General features: G+C 44.7%; 1 protein-coding gene across 7 annotated transcripts in view; it reads right to left on the bottom strand.

Annotated features, from left to right (window-relative positions):
- LOC115142417 (regulating synaptic membrane exocytosis protein 1-like) overlaps positions 1 to 16,484 on the bottom strand; it is a 92,215-nt gene extending 75,731 nt beyond the window's left edge. For 2 of the 7 annotated variants that reach the window (XM_065001492.1, XM_065001493.1), the window contains exon 1: positions 15,921 to 16,484. In XM_065001492.1, the coding sequence (XP_064857564.1) occupies positions 15,921 to 16,090 (170 nt within the window). In that variant the 5' untranslated portion in view covers positions 16,091 to 16,484. The remainder of the gene's footprint in view (positions 1 to 15,920) is intronic. The other 5 variants (XM_065001487.1, XM_065001488.1, XM_065001490.1 and 2 more) reach the window with 3 other exon arrangements.
- Positions 16,485 to 18,479: the final 1,995 nt, after the last annotated feature.

Below are 18,479 nucleotides of genomic sequence, written 5' to 3'. Positions count from 1 at the left end.
AAGCCCATTCCTCTCCTTCCTCTCTTCCCTCTATTCTCTCTCCTCCCTCTCATACTTCACTTCCCTCTCCTCCCCCCTCTTCCCTCTGTTCTCTGTCCTTGCTCTCATCCTGTCTCTCCTCCCGCCCACTCTGGAGACAGAGGAGAGGAGTCTGAGGTGACAAATGGGAATGTAAAGGTCATATGGAATTGTCTTCATATCAATGCTGATCATCTACTGAAAATGGTCCATTATATCTGCATTATCTCTAGAGCACACACTGCTTATGTCAACAAGGTCCACTGTACTGGAAGTGAGGGAAAGTATTACGGTAAGGGGTGGGGTTTGGCTAAACTACCAACCACTGACCAGGAGTCATTATCTAGTTATACTCAGTGGCCAGTTTATTAGGTATGTTCCCGAAAATGGTTTGCTCATACAGACAGTGATTCACGTGGCCGTGGCTTACTATATAAAGCAGGCAGACAGGCATCAAGGCATTCAGTTACTGCTCGACTGAACGTTACAATGGGCAAAACAAGTGACGTAAGCAACTTTGAGCGTGTTATGATCGTCGGTGCCAGGCGCGCCGATCACAGTATCTCAGAAACGGCCGGGCCTCCTGGGCTTTTCACGCACGACGGTGTCTATTTTTTTCAGAGAACGGTGCGACAAACAAAAACATCCAGTCAATGGCAGTCCTGTGGGTCTTGTGGGCAAAAACAGCTTATTGATGAGAGGTCGAAAGAGAAAAAAATTGTGCAAGCTAACAGGCGACCACAAACAGGCAAAAACCGGTGCAGTACAAAATTGGTATGCAGAATGGCACAAGCTAGAACTCGCACATATTCATTTCACTGGTAGAATCGGGAAGTTTCAACTCCCTGTGTATTCGCCTGCTCATAGTGAACCACACAGTCCGGCGTTCATAGCAAATGCTGATACCGCACGCTAGGTAGAGGGGGCGTGCTCAAAAAGCTGAATAATGGTGTTGTTCACTTGGAACGACAAACACACAGTAATCTCAGAACTACTCGAGGCCATATCTTTTGTGAAACATTTGTTTTTCACTATTGTTTGTCATCATGCCCGTGTGGTGTGCCTGGCCATGCTAATTACAAACAAGCAACACAATGTGGTACATTTCACCTTTCTACCTACCAGGGATTCAACCTGATTATGCAGCTGTCAAAAATTATGCGGTGACCAAAGATTATCAGAGGGATTTTCAGGCTGAACTGATGGGTAATCCATTTAGACGCCAGCTGAGAAGTGATGCGATACCATCATTTTGTGCCAGCTTGTGGTAACCTAACGTTAGCTAGCTTGCTAGCCTAGCTGGACTAGCTGGGTAAGTTATCTAGCTAGCTAAAGTTACAGTCCTGTATTGAACTCTGAAAGCCATCAGATAAATCACATAGCTATAGTTCAGGTATACACACTGTCAATCAATTTAACTTATGCCATGGTAGTCACTGCTAGACTGGTAGCTTCCTTCAGCAAAGTAAACATGTTTGCTTGTTGTTTCTATCTTTGACTGACGGTAGCTGCTGTGAGCTATCTAATGTTACTCTTATTTGGTATTTAAATTTGGTAGTCATCTATTCCACACTCCGTTACTAAAAATAGAATTATTGATTTAGCTAACTTACTCTCTGTTTGTGTGTTGGTAGTAATGACAAACGTGTATAAATCGTTGGTTAGTTTAGTTTGTTCTCAGCCCGTCTCAGCTGGCTAGTAATCTTGCTGCCAATTTAGTGAAACTAGTTAACTAACAGCAAGCTGACAACATTGAAATAGTCATCTTAGGTATGCTTACCTAGCCAGTCTAATAGAGATCAATACCAAAAACCAATTCTTCCTTTGGCCGCCTCTCCTTCCAGTTCTCTGCTGGAACGAACTACAAAAATATCTGAAACTGGAAACACTTATCTCCCTCACTAGCTTTAAGCACCAGCTGTCAGAGCAGCTCAAAGATTACTGCACCTGTACATAGCCCATCTATAATTTAGCCCAAACAACTACCTCTTCCCCTACAATATTTATTTTGCTCCTTTGCACCCCATTATTTATATCTCTACTTTGCACATTCTTCCACTGCAAATCAACCATTCCAATGTTTTACTTGCTATATTGTATTTACTTCGCCACCTTGGCCTTTTTTTGCCTTTACCTCCCTTATCACACCTCACATTGTATATAGACTTATTTTTGTACTGTATTATTGACTGTATGTTTGTTTTACTCCATGTGTAACTCTGTGTTGTTGTATGTGTCGAACTGCTTTGCTTTATCTTGGCCAGGTCGCAATTGTAAATGAAAACTTGTTCTCAACTGGCCTACCTGGTTAAATAAAGGTGAAATAAAATAAAAAAATAAAAATGTTTTAAAATACAATGAGTGTGGTGGTTAAATTGTGTATTGTTCTGTATTTTGTTGTAGGTGGTACAGAATCTGATTCCACCAACATGCGCTTCCAACCCCTACTTCTACACAAGGTTAAGGTAAGTTGGCCAAAATATTTACAAGCTGACGGCTAAGATAGATCAATTTACAGTACGCATGTTATAAACATGAATTGGGTAGTGTTTGTATGGTTTGTGTTTGTGCTACCGGGTTACAGGTGGTTAGAGGTAGCCTGAGGACCACAGAGTACCTTCCAGACCATGTCATCAATTTAGTCTACCCCACTTTTGACCTTTTCTTTTTGTAAAACTCAGGTTATCTGGAGTCATTCCACAGTGCCCTGCTGAAAAATTATCCCAAAGCCGGGGCATTGTGTGTACACATACATGAGAGAGCAGACACACTTTGCGGTTATGGAGCACAACAAGATTGTGGGACAGAAACCAGTGTCGTGTCTTTGGCTATGCCGGATTAAGTGATATGACATGCTATTCTATAAAATAATTTCTCCGTAATTAATATTACCTGATTGAGCTAATCATGTAAATGTAATTAACTAGAGAGTCGGGGCACCACGAAATAATATTTATAGAGCTGTTATCTTCCGAATAAACTCTTAAAGACCTAGTTATTATTATATCAATAGCAGTCAATATTCGTTCTGTAGTTATTATCTGAACCATTCTGACATCGGACTGTCGTCCAAACATCCTCGGAACAGGAGGTTATATTGTCGTCAAGGCTTTATATAGGAAGGGAGAGGAGGGCATGTTTGAAAGGTTTTATAGCCCATGTCCCTTCACAGGGGCGGGCCACTGATTGAGCAGCCCTATCTTATGAAAACCCAAATCTCACATTTTAGAAGCTAAAATCACATTTCATCCCATCACAAATAATTCCATATTCAAACATTTAAATTGAACAACAATTCCATGTGAATCCGATAACTCTGATGTGTAGACTTTCCACTGTAGAGTTTATGTCATCTTATCATTGATGAGAATGTCTCAGATGACAACTGAACTGACATCATATTCATTAAGTACCACTGCATATGTTCAATTGTTCGGATTACCAGAATATAGTTCATTTCCCCCCACCTTCTGATGTTCCCAGAATATCTATGTTAACCAAAGGGTTTGCAAATGTACCAGCAGTAGGGTAGAGAGAGGAAAAAGGAGGAAAGAGGTATTTATGACTGTCATAAACCTACCCTCAGGCCAACTGCATGACACCAACAAGGGACACTGACACAACCACCTCATTCTTCTCTGCAGATTCTCAAAACACAATAAGCATGTCTACAAAATTCCCCTGCAAAGGGATTCTATTGACAAGAATGATCTGTCATTGTCAATGGGCTGGGAGAGGTTTACAGACAGTACTTTGAGATGAGGAAGGGGTTTTCGGTTGTGCTTAGACAGTAAATGTATTGTTGTGTATGAGAGTGATTGAGGTGCCATTTCTCCTCAATCTCCCATACACAACCATTTATATCGCGTAAGAACTGCCTTCCTAAGACTTTTCACACCTTCTTTAGCCCCCCAGCCCATTTACTTTGTTGACTTATCTTTCCTCTCAAAAGCAGCTCCCAGTGTCCCCTCATTATCCCTAAACAAGACCCTAGCCGGTCCCATTCGGTTGATACCTTTACCAACAAGGCGTGTTGCCCTACATCCCATCCACAAAGAGTATAAAATGCAGTACCAGCAAATGTTCTGCAAGAGGACCAAACAGTTAATGGATAAGTGGCTCTACACCACTTTCGGCAGAGTCTTATCCAGCTGACCGTTCACCGCAGACAGGGCAGGCCATCACCATAAGCACAAAGAGTCTCAGCTTCTCCAGCTCCCAAATGCACAGCCAGTGTGGCAAAGCACAAGACCATGTAGAACAGGGGTCGCCAACCCTGTTCCTGGAGATCTACCCTCCTGTAGGTTTTAACTACAACATTGTTCCTGGAGATCTACCCTCCTGTAGGTTTTAACTACAACCCTGTTCCTGGAGATCTACCCTCCTGTAGGTTTTAACTCCAACCCTGTTCCTGGAGATCTATCCTCCTGTAGGTTTTAACTCCAACCCTGTTCCTGGAGATCTACCCTCCTGTAGGTTTTAACTCCAACCCTGTTCCTGGAGATCTACCCTCCTGTAGGTTTTAACTCCAACCCTGTTCCTGGAGATCTATCCTCCTGTAGGTTTTAACTCCAACCCTGTTCCTGGAGATCTAACCTCCTGTAGGTTTTAACTCCAACCCTGTTCCTGGAGATCTATCCTCCTGTAGGTTTTAACTCCAACCCTGTTCCTGGAGATCTACCCTCCTGTAGGTTTTTCGCTCCCACCCCAGTTGTAACTAACCTGGTTCAGTTTATCAACCAGCTAATTATTAGAATCAGGTGTGCTATATTAGAGTTGACGTGAAAACCTACAGAACAGTGTCTCACCAGGAACAGGTTTGGAGAGCCCTGATGTAGAACCACCATCAAATAAATATGGAGTTTTCTATCAATCTTTGAAAATTGTCTGCCCTTATGGATTCACAGAAGATATTTATATAAACTGTAGAGATATTAGACATTCAGATATCCAAAGAATGTTTGTTTATTTGTCCAATTCTAAAATACAGGGGAGTGTACACTATTTAATGCTAACTCAAGAGAACTGGGTATTCAACAAGAATGTTATATGTCCCTAGTGAGACACCATGGGAGAATGGAGGGATGTATTGCAAGAGGAAATGATCGAATGATGATTTATTGGGAACAATCTGTGATTTATTGGGGTTGATCTGTGGCTGTCTGATGGGTGGAATTGATGAGTGTTGAAGTAAGTATATACAGAAATGTACAGGTTAAATGTTTGAGGTCCTCCAATCAGGGGTGAGGATGGGATTATTGTTATTATTTATTTATGTTTTGTGGTTTGGCTTCATGCTGTGAGCGGTGTGTGTGCTGGTGCTGGTGGTTATGGGTAGTTTTATGCTGTGAGTGGTGTGTGCGCTGGTCCTGGTAGTTAGGGGCGGCAGGTAGCCTACTGGTTAGAGCGTTGGGACCGAAAGGTTGCTTGATTGAATCCCTGAGCTGACAAGGTAAGAAAAATCTGGCGTTCTGCCCCTGAACAAGGCAGTTAACCCATTGTTCCCTGGTAAGCCATCATTGTAAATAAGAATTTTTTCTTAACTGTCGGGCGTCAGGCAGGGCTTGGTTTTTCCAGCCCTTGGAAAATTTCTTTGGGACGAGGGCGGGGCCTTGCCTTGCCGGCGTCTCGGGCGGGTGGGGGTGAGGGCACCCTCTGACCAGAGCACCCACTGTGATTGCCATTCCAAAGAAACAATCACTAAATTCTGGGAATACTTGTAAAGCTGTGGGAGGAGTGTTGTCATGATCAAACTGCCATTCAGCTCCTCATGAGTCATCTGCTTGAAATCCAGTATAATGTCTAATCCCTCAAGAGGGATACAGTACACGGGATACAGTTCTGCTACATTGACACACGCAGGCAAATTAATTATGTTTCTGTATCTAGAATCCACAACAGGAAGAAGCCCAGGCACCACACAATATTGTCGGTAAGACAAAAAACCAAACTCAAATTATACTCCATTGTCCAGATTGAACAACCATGCCAGCATAACATCACCATTAGGGTAGACTAATTGAACATGCAAATATATGCACAGGCACAGAGTTTACATTTATAACAATATCTAGCCTAATAGGAAGAAATATGGCATAACACTCAATCTTTTCACAGTGACCAGACCGTACAAATGAGCCTAGATAGGCAGACAGTATCTACTGTACCTTCAGCCATGTCTATCAAGAATGCTTAGGCAAATATTTTTATAGTGAAACCAGTTTCAGTTTTAGAGATTTACAACAGTAAATTGTTGTATTATTGTTTCTCCTCACTGATGGCAAGTAAACGTAGCCAGCTAGCTTGCTGGATATGCAATACTTGTTATTTACATCTGTTTGGAATCCTATCTGGCGTCATGCCTATTTGTGAGATTGAAATGCATCCACGGTCATAATCATAACCAATTTCCACCCTCATCAATTATGTGACATAGTGTGAGAGCGAAATTTCAAGATTATGTTATAATGCTGGTATTGCATCATATGGTTGTTTTATGCAACGGAATAGGGGGTTCTTAGAGGGAGATTGCATCGGTTTGACTGGAAGGTACCAGGAAGCGATGGCTTGGGTATGGATAATTATGAGATCAAGCTTGTGTTGGGGGCCAGACCCTGGTTTCTACACAATGAGAACGGTCTTTACAGCAGATACTGTCTGCCTTGAATTATTAGTATCTTTCATACAAATCCTAACCTTGTGACCCATTCCACACATCTGTTGTTTGTCATGTAGACTAAGGGGGTGTATCTTTGCTATAAAAGGTGTTTGTATCCTTTGTGTCGGGGCTCTCAGTGAATCATCTAAGTGTGGTTCTTCGTCAGCCATTGTTATTGTGGAGCACTCATTCACTTGTGTGTGTGGTGTGACCTGCTCTCCTTATTAATAAGTGAATAAAGATTTAGTTTAAGTAGAACTCTGACTTGTGCGATAATTTTTTCTCTCCTCATTTGATAATACCGAAATTAACCACCAGAATAGCCAGCTAGTAAAATGATTTTCAGTTGCTGATGTTACATGTTTGCTAACAAGTTACAAATGCGAGCTGTGTCGCATAACAAGTTAGCTGGCATCGGCTGTAGCTTTTTCTTTTTATCAAACTTTTATCCAACTAGGCAAGTCAGTTAAGAACAAATTATTATTTATAATGACGGCCTACCCCGGCCAAACCATTACCAGGATGACGCTGGGCCAATTGTGCGCCGCCCTAATGGACTCCCAATCACAACCGGTTATGATACAGCCTGGAATCAAACCAGGGTCTGTAGTGACGCCTCTAGCACTGGGGTGCAGTGCCTTAGACCTCTGTGCCACTTGGGAGCTAAGCTTCTAATGTTAGCTAAATGCAACTCTTTGTTTCGAATCCTCTTTGCTATATATCCAGTTGAAACATGTATGGTTGAATGTCACCATAAAGCTAATAGATGCTCCATCATCGAATTTGTGTTGATGAGAGGAATCACTTGAAGCTATTGTGTCTGGTCAGTTCTTTCGGTTTTGCCCAAAGGATTGTTGTCACAGTAGTGTCCGCCTCCTTTTCAAAAAGCCTTTGTGGAGGATCGGGGCCAGAGCATGAAGTACCGCCCAACACAAGTTGTCGTAATTCAGAGACTGAAAATGTTGTTCTCTGCTTGTGTATTTAGCAATGAATCGGCCAACAGGAACATCGCTGAAAAATGCCTAATGGCTCTTTCGAACAAGGAGAACCATATCTACACCTACAGAAACGTATAGTGCGATCAGTATAACATAGAGCCTTTGCGAAATGCCACAAAGCGGGACTACATTACTTTTTAGATCTCACGCCCCGTCATAGGGTGTATCATTCAGCGCGCGGAGCCCTGACCTGCCTTCCTCCTGGGCAATTATATGTGAAACACATAACCCTGACCTAGAAATGCCTCAGACATGATGAAAACAAGCCCAGATTCCCTCAGGGTGAAGTTCCCCTTTATGTTTAGGCATTAATAACTAAGAATTTTGAAAGGGTTAAATTTAGGCATAACCTTCGAAGTCTTAAGGTTAGGCATTAACACGGAATGGTTAAGGTCAAAGTTGTGGACAATTTTCTAGTGCTGGATTCGAACATGCAACCTTTGACACCAGAGGCAAGAAGAAGAAGAAGCTCCAGTAGACACGTGATCTCCAACACTTGACTATTGAGGAGTGGAAAAACATTGTCTGGTCCAACGAATCCCGGTCTGCTGATGGCAGAGTCAGGATTTTCCGTAAGTAGCATGAGTCCATGGCCCCATCCTGCCTGGTGTCAACAGTACATGCTGGTGGTGTAATGGTGTGGGTAATGTTTTCCTGGCACATGTTAGGTCCCTTGATACCAATTGAGCAACGTTTCCATGCCCCAGAGAATTCAGGCAGTTCTGGAGACAAAGGGGAGGTCCAACCCGGTACTAGACGGGTGTACCTAATACACTAGCCACTGATAAACTTCTCAACAACACATATATACTCTATTCAAATATCAGGAGGAGTTGATTACGAGGAACAGAAAATGATTAACCAGGATGCAGTGGAGCCCAGGTGTAACCACACAGACAAAGGCAGGAGGCCTTTTCCCACCAGAGATAGAGGGCACACACACTGAACTACTAACCCTAATAACGTACATAGAGTACACAAATAAACACATACCTTGAACTCTCTATGATTCTCATACATACACACACACACCACAGTGATTATGACCCTGACAGTGCCAAAATTGCTCCACCAAACTTGCTGTGGAAACAAAATGTTGCAAGACAAAATGAACAGAACGGGCAGCTATTCCTTGACATGCAGCCGAGTTCCACCTGAGCTGCTTGCCGCATAGAGAAATTACACCCCACTGAGAAGACAGCCGTGCACACACACACACACACACACACACTGACACACACACACACACACACACACACACACACACACACACTGACACACACACACACACACACACACTGACACACACACGCACACACTGACACACAAACACTGACACACACACACAAACACACACACACACACACTGACACACACACACACACACACACACACACACACACACACACACACACACACACTGACACACACACACACACACTGACACACAAACACTGACACACACACACACACACACACAAACTGACACAAACGCACACATTAACACAACTCACATACACACACACTGACGCAACTCTCTCTCACTCACACACACATACTGTGCTCCTTCCACACATGATCGTTCCTCCAGGTGTTTCAGTTACACCCAAGTGCCTCTGAGTTATTCTAATTAAAAGAAAAGATTGTGTGAGAGCCAACATCCACTAGATACAGACACATCAACCATAGTGTGCGTGTGCGTGTGTTTGTGTGTGTTAGCAGGGAGATGCACCGTCTTTCGCTGCAAACCAGATGCTGGTGTGTATAATAAAAGTTGCTGACTATTTGAACAGGGCCCCAGTCTTCAAGAATGGAAGTTTCTATGAAGACAACTGGGACCCTATTCAAACAGCTCAGAACTGCATCAGGTAGACAGAACACCACATCAAGGTAGTTTGATCTTCTCATAATAAGCGTTAAGGCATTGACAAGTTACACACACACACACACACACACACACACACACACAGACACACACACACACACACACACACACGCACACACACAACCACTGACGCACACATGCAAGTACTCACACACACACAAACACACATGCACACACAGGCATAAACAAAGCCATGCCCAATAAATATACACTTCTAATTAGGAGAAATTCAACAACGGAGGGGAAACTGAAACAGGTTAAAGATGTGGGACATCAACAGCATAGCCAGAGCAAGCAAACTGTATATTTAAATATTTCAGGAGGCCGCTTCCAAGTGTGAGCTATTTCCAGAGCTGTTCCATAATTCAACATTAACATTTTTCTCCTTGAAACCTCCAGCTCTCTGATTAAGAAAAAATAGCAGTTTGTGTTCATTTGAACTGTGAGATATCAGAAGAGAGGGAATACTTTCATGTCTAGAGACAGAGGGTATTTATTTTCCCTCATGGGAACGATTTGGGGACGTGTTGTAACGGTGTGAAGTGTCTGGCCATATAAGTGTTTAGAACCTGGCTTCACATGCCTTCCTGGACATGTATCCCTGAAGAGGTAAGGCTGTTTTTCTACCCAATTAATGTGTGACCCCATGTTTAATGGAAAAATCCCCAATTCACCAACCAACTGTCACGGGTGCCAACAATATAAAATAATATGAAATAGGATACTGTCGCTAAAACTCACAGGTCTTGTGCCAGAAGAAATGTTAAAGGCAGAAACAGGAGAGCTACATAAGTCAGGAAGAGTTCAGAGTTCATCACCAAGGACCCATCCTCCCTCTTCACCATTCCCTCCAGGCGTGAGAATTAAACCACACAGAGAAATCTCCACACTCATTCTCTCCATTTCCCCTATGTCTTTCTCCCTCCCCTCCCCCTTATTTCTCTCTCTCTCTCTCCACCTTCCCACCATGCCATCTTTCCCCCTCTCTCTCTCCCCAATTCATTCCCTCTCTCTCTCTCCCTCTCACTCTCTCTCTCTCTCTCTCCCTCTCTCTCTCCCTCTCTCTCTCTATCCCTGTGTGTGTGTGTGTGTGTGTGTGTGTGTGTGTGTGTGTGTGTGTGTGTGTGTGTGTGTGTGTGTGTGTGTGTGTGTGTGTGTGTGTGTGTGTGTGTGTGTGTGTGTGTGTGTGTGTGTGTGTGTGTGTGTGTGTGTGTGTGTGTGTGTGTGTGTGTGTCTGTGGCTATGGTCAGTTACCTCCCTCCAGTCTGCAGAGGAAGCTCCACAGCAGAACAGTGCTAATTGCTGGAAAGAGGAGAGTAACCAGCCGGAAACATGGGGACATTGAGACACAGCAGGAGGGTGGAGCATGGGAAGAGGGGGGTGAGTGATAGGGGGGTGAAAAGGGGTTATTTGGGGGGTAGAAGGAGGCAGGAGTAACCAGCCAGGAACACTAAAGACACTGAGACACAGCAGGGGCGAAAGGGAGGTGGGACGGAGGGAGAGGGGAGGAGATGAGAAGGCAGAAGGGAATAGGAGTTGGCATGGCAACCCTTTCAGCTGGTGCTGATCCCACACATGGACAAATAGTTACAACTGCATGACTTGACGAGGGAACTCAGAGCCCAGGTCATTACCATAGGGGGGTTACAGGACAAACGTATCTCGATAACAAATCATAAGCATTACTACTCATAGCAAAATGCAGAGATGAATCTAAGCATTTGATATCATTACATCAGGGATAGTCACAGGATGTGTCACAGCATGTATGTTAGTATAGTAGCTGAGTACCCAGTCTGGAACAAACACACCAAGTGTCTCAGTGCCATAGAAGCACTAGCTGTGTGTGTGTGTGTGTGTGTGTGTGTGTGTGTGTGTGTGTGTGTGTGTGTGTGTGTGTGTGTGTGTGTGTGTGTGTGTGTGTGTGTGTGTTTGTCGGTGTATGCCAGTCAGAAGCTGACAAAAGCCAAAATATTCCCAGGGAGTACATAGCCAACCCCCAGCAGCCCCCGGGGTGCACCACCAGGTCTGACACCCGCTCCACGTCAACATCAACCACCGACCCTGTCTGTCAATCAATAATCACATCACAGGCCTCCCAGCTCTGCAGCTGACGCAGCTGTGGATACATACATAGTGGGCTTGTGTGTTAGGTGGTTGGGACGGTGTACACAGAGCATTTGAATGTTTGAGAGACTTGTACATGTATGTGAATGTGTATTTATGTGTATTTGCCAGTGACTGTCTCCTATACAACAGCCTTCACGTCATTGTAGCCTCAACATAGAGGGGGAAATAACTGGATCTTCCAGACCTCCATTCCCATCTCCTCCCTACAACCTCCATACTAACCTCAGCTACACGTCTTGCCCTTGTATACCTATCTAACAGTGACCCATGGTTGGCTGGTGATGTGGTGCCTGCATGGCCTTCTGATGCACTCTGTGCTCTGGGGGCCCTCTGGAGCCCTGTGAAGCAGAGATTGGCAACGTGTGTGTGTGTGTGTGTACACTCGCGCTCTCCCTGGTACCCCTCTAATCCTAAACCCTCCAAATCCTTCCATCTACTATACTCTAGGATTCCTCTCTTCCGCCATCTTTGATGATGAGGGCTCTTCCTCTCTCTCTCCCTCTGCTTCATACACCCCTCTAAGAAACTCTACAACCTCTGTTAGCTCATCAATATTTGAAAGGGGTTTCTATATTTACTTTACTGAAACCACAAATGCTCTAAGGGGGAAATTTCCTGTTTCGTTAGCGGGTGTTGTTTCATCACATTGGGGCGGTAGCTAACTGCTAAATGCTAAATGCTGTAAATTCTTTGAGCATGCTAGTTCAGTGTTCAGTTCAGTCCTGCTTAGTGTGTTAGAATGGTGCTCAGCACTCCTACTACACTCTCAACCATGTCTATAGTGTCCAGTAATACCATCTCTCTTAAGCCACGTGTGCAACACCCTGATTCAGAGGACAGTAATGGTCTTGCACGTCAACATGGTGTGAAGTTGCTCATTTCACACCTTCTTTGAAAACTTTTACAGAGGACAGGATAGAGAAAGTCAATAGACCACGCCATCTTTCTTCACCTGCTGCATCTGCTGCAACAACACCTACATAGATGAGTCACCCACGGTACAGATACAGTAGCACCAGCATTAAGAGCAGAAGCTCCAGGTGCTCTGTTCCCACAGGCTGACCTACGGGGTAATCATTAGTCCAGGATGAGGCCTCTGGGCTGGGCAACAGACCTGGACACACTGGCCTCTCCCATGACGGAGGTGGAGGTGGTGAGATACAGGAACCTATCAGTTTATCACCACCTGGGTCATATTCATTAGTGCCCACCGTAGCAAAATGTTTTGCAACGGGAAACAAAAAGGACAATTTTTTATTGGACAAGTTCAGGTAGTACCTCCCCGTTTTGGTTTGTTTTCTTCCTTTTGGTGTCTAATGAATAGCACCCAGAACAGTCGGGAGGGCCTGTGTGGCCATGTTATATCATTGTCACGACAGACTAGCTTGATATCATCTATTGCATGTGTAATAATCATGTGCTACATTGTTCATTGTTCATCGGAAACGTTCACTGAGCTGAAGTGAATGGGGAAAGTAATTTATTGGATGGCCGCATGCCAAGAACGTGGACCCATAGGCCTAATGCTTGCCCTGTCTATTCAAAAGAACCTGATCACAATGCCATACTACTAGACTGTATTAGACGTTAAATGCTCAATGGAAATACATGAGTATAGTAACGATGTGCAACAACCCACTGGGCACACACTGGTTGCATCAACGTTGTTTCCACATCATCTCAATTAAATGACATTGAACCAAAGTGGAATAGACATTGAATTGACACCTGTGCCCAGTGTGAATGGTTCTGAAGTTGCATGTCTGAGTAATGTGTATCTCCCCAATGCATCCCATGATGCACAGCAGGGGCGCAACTTTCACTGGGGTCGGAGACATGTCCCTCCCCACCACATTCTGAAATTGCATCCCCCCACCCCCCAGTTTTATCATTGGAATGTGATACAAAACAAGGTGTACTTTAGGACCATGTGGATGCCTCCGAGCAATCTAGTAGGATGTTTGGAGTGTTTATCCGACTGGATTTAAAAAAAAACTATAATTAGGTCCCCCCCCACTTCTAAAACCAAAGTTGCGCCCCTGATGCACAGGAAGAATGGGAATGCCCGCAGAATCCATGGAAAATTCACACACAGCCCCAGTCTTTCACGCTCTTTCTTTTATTATTTCTTATATTATTTCTCTCTCTCTCTCTCTCTGTCACACACACACACACTCTCTATTCCCTATTCTCCCATATGCCATAAACATTCCGGACACAAGGCTATTGTGATTCTATACCATTTCTCTTGGAAGCACTGAACCACCACATACAGACCTTAACTTGAGGGCCGCCAACACATGACAGCTTCTCATATTCAAAGGGAATTGTGTGCAACTGTGCACACAGAGCCACAGAAACAGCCCAGCAACTGGCCATGACCTTTGTGTGTGCATGGATCATCATATAAATGATTGGCTAAATGAGGAGGGCATTATTTACAGAAGCTGTGGAGGGCTCAAGCCTCATGGAACATTAAATACATCACTTCCTCTCCCAAGGCACGAGATAGCTCCAGCCCTGGCTTCCCCAGACTTCAACCAGGAAATGAAACAGTGCAATGCAATTGCAGCAAACAAGGATGTCAAAAATCACTTTGAATAGCCTAGATATCTTACATAGTGTATTGCTGTTGGAAATCGGACTCGATTGAGCCTTCGGTGAGGATGAGCAAAGTGAATGTTTGTAACACAGCATGAGTCAGGTAGTGCACTATGGATGTTCCCTATTACCACACGAACTCGTTAAGATGGTCTTATGCAAAATTATTTAAGCGACGTTCATTCACCTCATTGCATTGTGTTGGGAACCGACCGGTGGGAAAACCAAAGAATAACCTATACATCCGTTCACGGGGGAAGGAGCACAGAATAGATGTTTAGGTTTTAAAACTAGAGCTGAACACGAGAGGCGCACGGCACCTACACGCTGCATACACGTTTTCCGAATAAAATAGGTCAAATAACTGATTCATTCGATATCAGTTGAATTGATACTGGTTTGAGGTGTTTTAAAACCAGACATTGGCTATAACTGGTCGAGCTTCAATTCCCCCTATCATGCTTAGCTCGAATGCCCGGCCTTACATCACATGGTGAGATTTCCAACCAGTGCAACCACACCCACTCTCACTCATCGCCGAGGGTAGGGGGAAATGGCACCACACCAGTGTAACACGATTGTCGGGCATTAAATACGAATGATTTGTGCCAGGCTCGCAATGAAGCATCATTGTCGTTTTAATGTCACCATCATCTTGTTGGACGTCGACGGTGTCATAAACAGCAACAGGTGACATAAACAGCAACAGTTCGATATCTGGCACACCGTTGATGTTGTGTTAAGGACAGCTACCAAGCCTTGCCAGCCATCAAGCTGCTTCGGTAAGGTGGTGTTGTCGGTTGTGTACGCGGCGGTGTCAAAGCAACAAAAGAAAAAATACTTTGGGAGAGGAGGAAGATGAGGAAAGATTCAGGGAGGGAGGGGAGCACGCACTCCTGTGGTATGATTCATCCAGTACTCCCCCACTGGTACACCCCGTCTCCCCTCCTCGGCCACCCGCGCGAGGCTACACCTGTATCTCGTTTGACCCGATTTCCCCGTCCTTATCAATGACTACCTCCATCACCATCGACTGTCACGACGAGGATACCTTGATTAGCTATTCACCTTGTAAGCTATGTCCACACTAGGATGAATTTCAATCATATAGGCTAGGCTACACCTGACGTTCCTTATGGGGGCTTTGGAGAAGAGCGCATAGCCTATACTGGATTTGAGCAAAGCTAAATCATTGACAGGCCTATAAACTGTGATCCCCCCCCGAATCCCAAAACGAACCCCAGTATCCAACCTGGTGTGAATTATTCATACAGTGGTAAGCAAGGGAACACCGTTAGCGTGGGCTATAACATCTGTAGGCTATACGGAAATTACAGCCCAGTATTAGGGAACACCGTTAGCGTGGGCTATAACATCTGTAGGCTATACGGAAATTACAGCCCAGTATTAGGGAACAATAGGGGATGCAACGAGTTGTGGCGGTTGAATGGGTGTGAAATGTGACTACAATGGTAAACGACAGGCATATTGGTAACATATTGGTACTAATAGGTGGCGGATGGCCGCTCGTGCGTCTGCCTTCTGGACACAGACACCTCGCTCGTGAATGGGGGTGTTGCGTTCGGGGTTCCACCGACCACCGTTCAGGGAAAGGAAATGTAGCCCTTACTTTAACACGGCTTCCTCTTTCTCCTCTTCCTCCTTCTGCCGATCCATTACGGCCATGATTATTTTCCTCTCCTCCTCCGTGAGATGGCTGAGGTCCGGCAGTTCGGGAACGGTCGGCGGCGCGGTGGGTGGGCGAGGGCCGCCCTGGGGCCCCACCGAGGCGGTCGACATCTTTTCCACCAGCAGCACCCCTCCTTGGCTTGCTACTGTCGTTTCGACTGACAGAATCCCTGCTGCTTAGCGTTGCGAGCCACACCTCACGACATCGTCCACGGGTAGAGCAGCAGCTCCGGTGAATAGGGCAAGCCGCCGCTGCTCATGGTTGTTGCAGGCACCCACGGTTGTGCTTTTGTTTCTCGTCCTCCTCGGCTTTTTTCTCTCCACCTCCTCACTCTCTAGTCTCTCGCTTCTCCCCCCCACCCCCCGCCGGCCCGCAGCTCCCCTCCACCACCGCCGGTTTTACGGGAAGCCCATCTCCACGCCAAGAGATGACACAAGCAAGCCGAGGGACCCTCTGGATGGACTGGCTTTGAGCTGTGATGCCCTCGCGCCACCGGACACGGGCTCGGTGATGCTGGACCGTGGTAAAGTTAGGCGGAGTCTGTGTGTTGCGTCCCCCTCTCTCTCTCGCGCGCTCTCTCTCTCTCTCGCTCTCTCTCTCTCTCTCTCTCTCTCTCTCTCTCTCTCTCAGTGCTGCCACCGCCTCGGCACTGCTAATGTTGCTGCCACTGACAGGGAGATGGAACAGTCAATGGGAATGCAGCCCCCAGAGCTCGCATCTTTCTTCCCTATGATTGTGCACGCACTTTTACGAATTTGAGAATTATTTAACCAGGTAGGCTAGTTGAGAACAAGTTCTCATTTGCAACTGCTACCTGGCCAAGATAAAGCATGCAAGAACAACACGTTTTCCAACCTCACTTATTTCAGGAGTCACGCCACCCTGGCTGGCACAACACACACACACACACACACACACACCTGCAAATATTAACCAAAAACAGAGTTCAACGTCTTAGACTTTACAGCGTTCAGTTTGATTCCTTAATGTTGCGTCAGAGATGCAAATGGGAATCACCCTTACCAGCTATATTTCAAACAATATTCAACATAACATATAGCTGGATGAACATACAGTGTGTATCAGTAGAGTCGAATAACATATTTGATTGTCAATCAAATAGGATCAGTACAATGGACATCCTGCAATGCGTTTCTCAGTCACGATAAAGGAAAAACATTTCAGCACCATGGACAGAGACATTTACGCACAACTCCTAAGTATCATAATTGCAACAGTTTTAAATCAGCTAATGCTAGTTTTTACTATCTATCCATTCACTTCATTGTCGAGCCCTTGTCTTTTGAAGTATATTAAACTAAAAATGCACGACGACCATGATACTGGCTAGTCTATACAGTATAATTTACATACATGTCAATGAACTGAAGTCAAAACCCCTACGCTGTTATGCTGACTGTGCAACTATTTTCTCATTACCAATGAAGCGCACTCAATTAATTTGAAACATTCTTAGTCACAAGATTCCCCAAAACTCTCCAGAAAACGCCTGAGGCATATTGAGTAGTTATTTAAGAGTTTACTGTAGCCTAAATGCGTATTAATTGTAGCTCAAGTTGTTGCTGTCGAGTATCAGTTCTAATGGTCGGCTATTCATCCGTTTGTATTGAAACCCAGACCCAAACACTGGCTTCGGTTTCTTTCCAATGACGTAATGTCACGGGGCTCGAGTCGGAGTCCATCCACCAGATGGCAATGCTACCGACCGAGTCCGTTCGATTACGTCACCGAGGAAGTGACTGTACTGTATTGACGTCAACTACCAGTGGTGCAGAATTTTGTCATAATTTAGGTCGTGACTACTAGCAGTCAGAACTGGATATTTTTAGCCTCTTGCTGTAACCTAAATGGAGATGGCTATTGGTTTCAGGTTTCATTATCATAACATTGTGTTGTAAATGAGCCCTCGGAAATGGAACAGAATAGTGAATTGAATTGAGAACAGGGTTGGTGTTTTGTTGGTGGTGGTTTGAAAAACGAGGGGAAACATAAACTATAGCCATGTCATATCATCTGTTATATGTCTTAATCTGACAATAGCTCACAAAGAACAAACTGAAAACACACTTGCTTTACATAAACACCTTGTCTACATTAGGCCTGTGGTTAAACTCCTGCACACACATGGGTGTTTTCATGATGCATCAACGTGGTGTAATAGACGTCAATACCGTGGGTCAGTCATGTCTAAGGAGACAACTGCAATGTAAACCTCATCATAACAGAATCATAACCTAGGCTACAATCATATGATGGAAATCCTCAGTAGCCAGAGACAATCCATGTCCAATTATCATACTTATTCACCAGTATAAATCTCCCACAGGAAATCCTAAAATGGGAATATCCCCATATCCAACAGCTGATAAAAGCATCATTATGAGGGGAACCATTATAATTGTGCTTACTACTCCATCTTGAGGCTCTGAGCGAGAATGCCTGTTATTCTCCAGGAAAATGTGGACATAACTGATCGCA

This window comes from Oncorhynchus nerka, linkage group LG15 (assembly GCF_034236695.1).
Source record: "Oncorhynchus nerka isolate Pitt River linkage group LG15, Oner_Uvic_2.0, whole genome shotgun sequence".
NCBI lineage: Eukaryota > Metazoa > Chordata > Actinopteri > Salmoniformes > Salmonidae > Oncorhynchus > Oncorhynchus nerka.
Note: the sequence above shows the minus strand (reverse complement) of the source record. Positions and strands in the feature narration are given on the sequence as shown.